This window comes from Echinops telfairi, unplaced genomic scaffold, assembly GCF_000313985.2.
Source record: "Echinops telfairi isolate 266 unplaced genomic scaffold, ASM31398v2 ScPeMD7_7424;HRSCAF=8462, whole genome shotgun sequence".
In the NCBI taxonomy this organism is placed as follows: domain Eukaryota; kingdom Metazoa; phylum Chordata; class Mammalia; order Afrosoricida; family Tenrecidae; genus Echinops; species Echinops telfairi.
In genome coordinates, this window is record NW_022111324.1 from 73364410 (window position 1) to 73375402 (window position 10993).

The 10993-nt window shown below is 40.6% G+C and overlaps 1 protein-coding gene and 1 pseudogene across 4 annotated transcripts in view; one reads left to right on the top strand and one right to left on the bottom strand.

The window, feature by feature from the left end:
- NVL (nuclear VCP like) overlaps window positions 1-10993 on the bottom strand; it is a 138859-nt gene that overhangs the window by 11849 nt on the left and 116017 nt on the right. For all 4 annotated transcript variants that reach the window (XM_045298132.1, XM_045298131.1, XM_045298130.1 and 1 more), the window contains 2 exons: window positions 9276-9364; window positions 8009-8079 (listed from right to left, as the gene is read on the bottom strand). In XM_045298132.1, coding sequence (XP_045154067.1) covers window positions 8009-8079; window positions 9276-9364 — 160 coding nt within the window. The remainder of the gene's footprint in view (window positions 1-8008; window positions 8080-9275; window positions 9365-10993) is intronic.
- On the top strand, window positions 2370-2944 carry LOC101650101 (annotated as a pseudogene).

The window sequence follows — 10993 nt, forward strand, 5'->3', positions numbered from 1 at the left end:
TTTGAGATACATTCTTCTCAGGGGAGGGGCAGGCATCCACTTAGTATTTGGGGCTGTATTCTTTACAAACAAAAGGGTCTTTAGACCAAAACAACCCACCTTTGGGTTTAAGGTTTAGCTTGTAAACATCTGCCCGGAGCATTGTGCTTTTCCAAAGAATATGGGACCAAAGGGACAACAGCAAGTAGTGAAGGAGTGTTTGGGAAAGAATAGTACCACCAAAAGAGTGTAATCGATATCACCAAACAGGCGAAAACTGCTGAACTGGCCACAGTACTAAGACCTGCAATGTTTGGCAGTTCAAAACCACCAGCAGCTTCAAGGGAGAAAGACTGGACCTTCTACTCCCAAACACACAGCTACATTTCAGAAACTCACAGGGGGTGGCTGTGAGTCAGCACCTACTCAATGGCTGGGAGTTTGGTTTTTGGTTGGTTTGCTAGGTATATTTTTACCAAAACAAAAAACAATACATTAACCATTGGGGAAAAAGAAGAAGAAGAAGAAGGGAGGGAGGGAGGGAGGAGAAATAAAAGCAAGCTGAGATTCAAACATGTCGATAAATGCCAGTTTTCTTTTGCTTTTATTGTGAGAGAGATTGTTTGACTACAATTCCTAAATTCTTAACCGAATTCTCCTAAATCAGAAACAAGAGTTCAGTACCACAGCATAGAATTGTAAAAGATTAGAAACCAAACCAAAAGCCAAAAGGAGAACTCACTCCAAACAAATAAATATAATTTGCATTAGTTTCAAATTTACTTTTTCTTTTTTATAACCAATAGGATAAGCAAAAAAGCAAAGGTGAAGTTTTCTTTGATAGCATCACATTTTAATTCTTAATTATAAGGCTAACTAACTGCAAGGATGAAAACCAGGCCAAATGTAGGAATCCAGTCACTCTCGAACTTTGTAGGGCCTGTTTGTCGCCATCTCTCATGCACTGACTTGTGTCTTGGCAGCGAAGCTTTTCCAGCAAGTCTGCAGAGCAGAGTAACAAGGAAGGACTGGAAAAGGTCCGCTAAACGAAATGCTAATGCCAATTAGTAAACAGACTAAACTATGTACTAATGCCAATTAGTAAACGGACTAAACTACGTACTAATGCCAATTAGTAAACGGACTAAACTATATACTAATGGCATTTAGAAACTAAAACTTAAAAAAATAAAGATGCACACTGGACTATTACTGAGAAATTAAATGGATCTAACAAATGAATATATTTTAACAAAAAATTAAATGCATCTAAATACATGGAGAGGTATATATATTCATGGATTAGAAGACTCAATAATTTTAAGATACCTAAACTTCAGTAATTTCTTTTTTTTTTTAATCATTTTATTAGAGGCTCATACAACTCTTATCACAATCCATACATACATCAATCGTGTAAAGCGCATTTGTACATTCATTGCCCTCATTATAGGTTTATATATAAATGCAAAGAGCTTAAAACAAATTTTGATATAATTTGGAGGGTAGTTGGGGGACTTATACTATCTGATTTAAAGACGTACTATAAATCTATTACAATCAACACATTGGCAAAAGAAGAGGGAGAGAGATCAAAGGAACAGATGACAGTGAAGAAATAGATTCATGCATAAAAACAATTTTCAAAACAAGGCCCAGGTAATTCAATGAGGACAGGGAGATCTTTCCAACAAATAAAGCTGGTGTATTTAGAGAGCTGCTTGCAAAAAGTAACCTCGACCCCTATGCCTCACATCAAATATAAACATTTATTTTGAAATGGTTCATAGTCCTAAATGTAAAGACTAAAGTTATAACAAAGGGACAAACTCTTGCAAACTTGATGCTGATGTCTTTAGACTCAAAAACATAAAAACAATAAAAATAAAATATTGAATTAAAGTTGTTTCTTCTTCAAAAGATACCTTTAGAAAAAAAGGGAGGAAGGGGTGGAGGGGGAATGAGAGTCTTAACGAAGAAATGAGTCCACAAGCCTAATGGCCCATGGTCTTCTAACTTAAGACCAGAAGAACTAGAAGATGCCTGGCTACCACTATTGACTGTTCGGACCAGGGACCTCATGAAAGAAAACTGTAAAACAAAACTTAAATTCACAAAAGATAACAAAGACTATCACTTTAAGGCACCCATTTAACTTAGAATAGAAGCTATTCCCACAGGTCACCTTTCAGTCAAATAATACACTGTCCTATAAAGTAAACCACAACCTCCTCGAGCAATGTGTTCCTTTAAGTAATCAAAAACTAGAGACAACGCAAGTGTCCGCCAACACATAAATGAACAAATTGTGATGTGCTCATACAACGAAACACTACTCAGCGAGAGAGAGGGTCACACTTCCTAGGCCGGCGCTCTGCAAGAGAAAGGCCATGTTCAGTTCCAGCACAGAGACTGTGAAGCCCGGTGGCAAAAAAAGTGGATGAATTTGAGTCTGGCATTTCTCAGGCCTTTCTTGAGGGGCAGATGAACTCGGATCTAAAGGCTCAGTTACGGGAGCAGAATATAACAGCAGCCAAGGAAATCGAAGTTGTTGTTGGTGGTTAGAAAGCTATTATAATCTTTGTTCCCGTTCCTCAACCGAAATCTTTGCAGAAAATCCAAGCTTGGCTGGTACGTGAAATGGAGAAAAAAATTCAGTGAAAAGCACGCTGTCTTTATTGCTTGGAGGAGAATTCCGCCGAAACCAACTCGGAAAAGAATAAGCAGAAGCGGCCCCGGAGCCGCACTCTGACAGCGGTGCACGAGGCTGCCCTCGAAGCCTCGGGGCTTCCCCGGTGAAACCGTGGGCAAGCGAATTCCGGTAAAACGGGGCAGCAGCAGGCCTCTAAAGGTTCATATGGACAAAGCCGAGCAGAACCGTGAAGAACACAAGGCTGAAACCTTTCCTGGAGTTTATACCAAGTTCCTGGCCAAGGATGCTAATTATGAATTTCCAGAGTTTTAACTGTAAACAAGAATGACCGAATAAAATGTTCATTATTAAAAAAAGAGAAAGGATCAAACAACTGATAAATAAAACAACAGGGTTGAGTCATTACACCAAGCAAAAACATCAGACATAAAAGAATATATATTATTCCAGCTATATCAAGCTCTACTAAAACAGGCAAAATTGGACTGTGATGACAGAAACCAGCTTAGTAGTTACGTAGAGTTTGGCAAAGGACCAACTACAAAAGAACTCAAGGGAACTTTCTGGAGTGATGAAAATTCTCTGTACTTTGATTGGAGAGACAGCTAAGTTTGCCAACACTCACAGAACCTCACACTTCAGATGTATGCATCATGGTACAGAAATTAAATTCTGATTACAAAAGAAGCAAGGTTAGCAATGGATGGATGTATGGATTGTGATAAGAGCTGTAAGAGTCCCCAATAAAATAATTTTTTAAAACATTTGAACAACCCTTAAAGGTATTTAGAGCTCTTACATTTTATGAAAATAAAATGTACATGCCACTAATGGAGATAAAAATGGGGAAATCTGCAAAAGACCTTTTTTGAGCGCGTTAGCAGAGGAAAGACGTCACACTGAGGACGAGGTATGCCTGACAGCATGGTGTTTTCAACGGGCCTCTGACAGGCGAAAGCCGGACAACGAATCAGGAAGACCAGAGAAGCAGAGGTGACGGCCTTAAGTGTTGATGTTGGTGAAGAATACTGAGTGTTCCAAGGACTCCAGAAGAGGGAGCACAGCAATCTTGGGAGAAACGCGCCAGAATACTCCTTAGAAGCAAACTACTGTCTGACCGCCTTTGGAATCCATAGGGCCCAATCCTGGAGAAAGACATCATGCGTGGTAGAGCAGAAGGTTGGAGTCAAGCAGGAAGACCCTCAGCAGCTGGATCGCACGGTGGCTGCCACCATGCACACAAGCAGTCATGCTGGTGAGGGTGGTGTGGGAGCTGCCCGTGACGTGCTCTGTGTGTTGCACGCTGGAACCAAATAGAGGGCACCTACCGCCAATAGCAACACTGAAAACAGAACATTCAGGTGTGGCGGTGACCATGTCCACATCATTGGCATTTGATAGTTGAGGGTTATGGGGTCAGCAATGATGACACCATGGAATGTGGAAATATGTATCTCTCAAGGTGCTGATTAAACATAAGATTTAGTTCCTAATCACAGTGATTATCAGTCATCATCTTAATTGCCACATTTATAGAGATGATGCACTTTCCTGGGGTATTGAAGATGTTGCTAAGATCATTCTAATTTCCTGTATGTAATGAAGATCATATACGTAATGAAGATCCTGGTGTATCTCTGGACCTGGAATCTTGGCTTATTGAGTTACTTTTTTTTTTTTCAAGTTCATTAAAACAAAAATGTTGAAGAAATGTTATAAAGAAGGACATCGGTTTGAGAAGGACACAGCTAATTAACATCTTTAAAAGAAATATTCTTTTTTCCAAGTATATTTGCATATTTATTGCCATCATTCTCAAAATATTTGCTTTCCACTTGAGTCCTTGGCATCAGCTCACTTTTCTCCCTCCCTCCCCGTCTCCCCCCTCCCTCATGAACCCTTGATAATTTATAAATTATTATTTTGTCATATCCTACACCATCCGATGTCTCCTGTCAACCGCTTTTCTGCTGTCCATCCCCTAGGGAGGAGGTTATATGCACATCCTTGCAATCAGTTCGCCCTATCCACCCCACCCTCTTTCCACCCTCCCGGTATCGCCACTCTCACCACTGGTCCTGAAGGGATCATTCGCCCTGGATACCCTGTGTTTACAGTTCCTATCTGTACCAGTGTACATCCTCTGGTCTAGCCAGATTTGTAAGGTAGAATTGGGATCATGATAGTGGGGGTGGGGGTAGGAAGCATTTAGGAACTAGAGGAAAGTTGTATGTTTCATCTTTGCTACATTGCACCCTGACTGGCTCGTCTCCTCCTCCCTGCGACCCTTCTGTAAGGGATGTCCAGCTGCCTACAGACAACTGGACAGATGGGTCTACAGATGGATACAGATGGGTCTTGGGTCCCCAATCTGTACTCCCCCTCATTCACAATGGTAAGATCTTTTGTTCTGATGATGCCTGATACCTGCTCCCTTGGGCACCTCGCGATCACACAGGCTGGTGTGCTTCTTCATGTGGGCTTTGTTGCTGCTGAGCTAGATGGCAGCTTGTTTACCTTCAAGTCTTTAAGAACCCAGACGCTACACCTATTGATAGCTGGGCACCATCAGCTTTCTTCACCACATTTGCCTATGCACCCATTTGTCTTCAGTGACTGTATCAGGAAGGTGGGCACACAATGATATGATTTTTTGTTCTTTGATGCCTGATAACTCATTCTTAAAGACAATCTGAAGAGTTTTTTTTTTTTTAAGGAATTGTCAAGGGTAAAAAAACATACCTTATTTAATAAAAGGTACTTGGTCTATTCAAATATTTAACTGACATTCAGTGGCAGAATGTCTAAATTTCTGGGCACTTCTTTGAGCCCTAAAAAGACAAAGCCTCATAACAGGAGGGGACAGTCACATCGCATGCACTTGAGGAAAATTTCATGCTTTTATAATGAGGAATTTCAAAGGCATCACAGTAAACATTTTTTGAAAAAAATTTGAATGGGTTCTTTATCAATTCCGGATCTCATATTATAAAATGTGAAAGCTCTATTTTGTGGTTTTATGAACAAAATAAATCCGCAACAAATAATTTTATCACATTTTTATTGCAGTAATGTTGGGAGGAATCTTTACCTGTGTACCTGTCATATAATAAATGTCCAATGCACAGTTGAATTATTGCTTGTTTGTTTTTTTAAAAAAGCAAGCTTAGCAGATATAAGGAGCCAATGTGGAGCTAGGCCAATATAACCTAATACTTGAACAACTGGAGGGAGGGGTAAAAATGAGGAGCTGGTACAAGGGCTCAAGTAGAAAGAAAATGCTTTGAGAACGAAGATGGCAACAAATGTACAAATGTGCTTGACACAATGGATGGATGGATTGTGCTAAGAGTTGTAAGAAGCCTCGATAAAATGATTAAAAAAAACAAACACTTGAAAACCTTCCAAGTTTAAGCTACACATAAGAAAGAATTTCAAGTAAAAAATTATTTTAATTACTAAATCTTCAGCAAGAGGAGCCCTGGGGGTGCAGTGGTTACATGCTGGGCTGCTAAGTGCAAGGTCAGCAGTTTTAAACCACCAGCTGATGATCAGGAAAGAGATGGGGCTTTGAACTCCTGTAAAGATCGTCTCAGAAACTTAGGGGAACACGCTACCCTGTCCCATAAGGTCCTAAGACTGGATGACAGTGTGTTTTTGTTTTTGTTTGGCAAGACACTGTTGTCACTAGTCTATAGCTGATTAGAATACAAGGGGCCAGTAATATTAACTTTAAAATTGTCTCTGGTTTTAATTAATACGGCTTTATTTTATTCAAAGTTGGTCAATGAAATAAAATATTTTTCTGGTTTGTAAAAAGGCCTGAGAGGTGTGGGCAGACCGTGTTTTCCTGTATTTATGGCCAAGTGGCTTCTTCTAGGCTCAGAAGACTTTCATTTACCCTAGCTGGAAAAGTAATCAGTTGTATGCTTAAAAACTACCACCACCAAGGGGCCAAACCTCGAAACGGGTTATTATAGTTCAAAGTGACCGGTTGGTCAACGAACAGAGTACTTAGACCAAGACTGGTGGCAGTGAAACCCACCAACCAGTTACACGGAATGGCTTTACACTTTGAAGAGTTTTCTAACGATAATCAGGATAAGAAGAAATAGCTAATGATTCAAATGACATTTTTGTATTGTCAATAAACAGGTTCTCATAACTAATGGATATTAAACTTCCTTGAATCGGGAAACAAAACAGTTGCTATTTGGTTGATTCTGACACCTGGGGACCCTCTGTCTGCTCCACAGGGCTTTAACTGTGTTCCACAGGGGTTTCTGGGAGGAGGACCCCATGCCTTTCTTCTACAACATCCCCGGATGGAGGAAACCGCTCATCTTGTAGTTAATAGCAGAACTTGCAAACCACTTACACACCTGGGAGCCCAGCTGTTTATCCTTAAAGGTCACAAATATTACAAGGTGAAGACCAGAACTCCCTTGCAACAATTTGTGCCAAAAACACACAAAGCTTATAAACACTATCCAATTCAAGAACTTTTGGGTGGTTGGATCTTTACTTGCAACAGTCTTTGTGTCACAGCAAATAGATTAAACATCCTTTTCCTATTCCAATAGTAAAAATATTTTCACTTCCCTGAAATGGCAAAGTGGTTACATGTTGGGCTGCAACCCTCAAGGTCAGCAGTTTAAAACCTCCAGCTGCTCCTTGGAAGAAGGATGGAGCTCTCTACTCCTGTAAAGAGTTACAGTCTCCCGTAAAGAGGCAGTTCTATCCTGTCCTTTAAGGATGCTATGAGTAGCAATGGACTCAACAGTGAGTCTGGGTGATTGTTATTGATTCTTAAACATGTAGACAGCCCCTAGTAGTCCTGGTGGTGCACTGGTTAAGCGCTGGTCTGCGATCTGCATGGTCGGCAGTATGAAACCATCAGCCGCTCTGGGGAGAGAGACTGGGATTTCTATTCCCGTAAATAGTTACCGTCTTGGAAACTCACAACAGGGGAGATGCTTTGAGTCAGCAATGACTCGATAGCGGTGGGTTTGGTTTGGGAGTTTGTAGACCCTGGGGTTTCGTTTGGGTGTCTCTAGCTCTGAGAAGATAAGAAACCACTTGTTTAAAAGGGCAGGCAAGTCAACTAATACTTGGAGGAAACGAATGAAAAATTCTGAGACTGTGGAACCAGGCACAACAGGTCAATCTTCTCTGTGTAAGTAGAGAATCTGGTTAGGAGAGGTATGTTTCAGTCTCTAAGAAACATGCAAATTAAAATCTTAGAGGAACATTCAGAGTTACACTGTTTTGCATCAAAGTAAAACATGCAATTTCTTACGACTTCATGAAGAAGAGATGGCATGTGAAATATAACCGGAAAGGGATTTTCTCTATATATTTAAGAGCATTTCTTACCTTTTTTGATACAGATGGTTTTACTTTCTTGAAAGCTTCTTCGAAATGTTTAAGACAAATCTTGAGTTCACCTGTGGAACATATACATATAATATAAAAACCCTGCTAAGTCTACTGATTGTGATTTAGAAGAACTCCTGTGGCTTTTGACGGCTGTTAAATCTTTTCGGGAGCTGAAAGTGTCGTATTTCTCGTGCAAAGCAGCTGGTGGGCTCAACTAGCGGACCTGTGATGAGCAGTCAGATATACTCCCTGGGCCTTTTTAAAGATAACACATTGGAACTGCCTGCGCTTCAATGCCTAATAAAGGTGAAGTGATGCTTGGGAAAATTCAAAGTTCACGTAATCTGCACTGTTCAAATATTACATGGTGTCATTTAATCCATCGACAGGTATAAACGCCCTAAAATACTTAATACGACAGTGACTACTTTAAATAAAGCCAGCATGCACTTCCTCTATCTCAAACTAGCTAACACTACATTAAAATATCCTGGCTTTTTATGGGCGAGAAGAATGAACAGTAGTCTAGAAACTAGAGCTCTAAAGGGGAAAAGTGGTGCCATTTTTGGAATCAGCAGGTGAAATATACCTGGAAATATGTCTAACATTTGAGGCACCAAGACACGTGTGGGTCCGTACAGATTTAGAGGACAGGGTGAGTCTTTTTGAAGACAGGTATTCTATACTTAACACAGAAGAGACATGGTTTCAGAGACCAGGCAAAGAAAACACAAGATTGGAATTCAGGTAACAACTGAATCTTTTTGTCTACACAACCCAAACAGTAAACATAAAAACACTATTAAATGTGCAGGACAGTGCAAAGGATGGCTCCAGACTGACATACGATGAAAAACATGGATTCTGTATTTGGAAAGGGAAGCTGCAACATAATGGGAAATCACTACAATTTTCACTCCTTGTGCCTACGTTTTCTATTTAAACTGTGTTTTAACAGGCAGGTGGATACCACCTCAGCAAACAAATGAGGCGGCTTCCCTGAAATGGAAGCCCATACACTATAAAAACTGGACGTGAAGATAAGCAAGGGAGGCACTGGAGCTTTGCTGAGAGCTGTCAGCCCTGAGGTTACACAGCAGTATCATTACGTGATACCAGAACTGCTTCTAAAGGTCTCATCAGAGAAAGGCAGCTATATTATAATAGAAAATAACTGTTAGAAAATGGCACGCTCTGGCCATTTTCCAGGGTTTGAAGCATCCAGAGTGGCCATTTGAACGGGAGAACGCTACAAGAATCACACCTTTTTCTTTCCCCATCTCCTGGTTTGCCAGGTCCTGTCTCAGGGCACAGAGAGAAGCTTCCCGCACCAGAGCAGAGAGATCTGCACCCCTGCAATGCAATGAGAGAAGACAGTGTTCTTATTATTCCCAGACACTGACAAAGAGCAGGAAGACGTTTGCTGACAATGTCCTAATAATGGGCGTATTACAAAGCTAGAGATGAAACGGAACAATATGTATAGGATAAACTTAATAACAAGCGGGAAACAACTTTTACTTAAAATATTTAACTGAATTTTTAGAAGAAAAGAAATAATGGAGGAAACAAAACCAATGAATCACAAATATTCCCATTTCCTTAGCTACAGAGGCAGGGTAGAATTCGGATCATGACAGTAGGTGGGTGGGTGGGGGGAACATTTAGGAACTAGAACTAGAGGAAAGTTGTATTTTTCATCATTGCTACATCGCACCCTGACTGGCTTGTCTCGGAGACTCCCCAAGACCCTCTGCAAGGGGATCTCCAGTGGCCTACAAATGGGCTTTGGGTCTCCACCTGGCGCTCCCCCCTCATTTACTATGGTAAGATTTTTTTGTTCTGATAATGCCTGATACCTGATCCGTTCGACACCTCGTGATCACACAGTCTGGTGTGCTGCTTCCATGTGGGCTTTGTTGCTTCTGAGCTAGACGGCTACTTGTTTACCTTCAAGCCTTTAAGACCCCAGACGCTATACCTATTGATAGCTGGGCACCATCAGCTTTCTTGGCCAGAGAGAAACTCTTAAGGATTACTTTTAAACTTTAAAATATATTTTTAAATTTTTATTATTTTTAAAATATTTTAAAAGTTTACTGTAATATTTTCATTTTCCATGACTGTGTGAAAAGCGCCCTAGTGGCACAGTGGTAACTCAATGACCGGCTGATTTCAAGGTCAACAGTTTGAAATCACCAAATTGCCCGGAAGGAGAAACATGGGGCTTTCGATTCCCATAAAGAGTTAAGAGTCTTGGAAACTCACAGGGCAGATCTAGCCTGTCTTATAGGGTCAGTACCCGTTGCCATCAAATGTGAGATGTGAAAGAGCTGACTGGAATGCTCATCTATCACCTAATGTTGAAATAAGGTTATATGAAAAAGTCATTTATGGCTCCAAGTTTATAAAGGGAAAAGACCAGAAAGTCTTTGATGAACTTGATTTGAGCTCAAGTTGAGTGGACAGAATAAACCAAACCTAACTGACTGCCATGGAGTCAACACTGACTGACACTGAGCGACCCAGTGGACACCCACAAGTCTTCACTTGGCCACACAGCACGACATGGAATCCACGTTGCTGTGGGCTTAGGGAAAGACCCTGGTGCTGACTGGGGTGTCGCTGCCTTATAAGCTTCACAGGACTCATAAGGACTCTGAGAAAAAGTTTGAATTTGAGGAGAAAAGCCTCATTTCACTACATTAAATGTGCTTATTACACGAGGCTGACAATCTATGTAACATATAAAACACAGATTCACAGAGCTTACATTATTAACCAAATCCAATGCTTGTTTTGGTTAAGTGCTGGTATTGTAAAAACTGTTTAATGATAAGGTATGTATTCAGGTATTCCTCTCTCAACATTAAACCTTACCCCTGGCACAGAGACAATATACACTAATGTAGACAGAGACAATATACACTAATGTAGGCAGAGACAATATACACTAATGTAGACAGAGACAATATACACTAA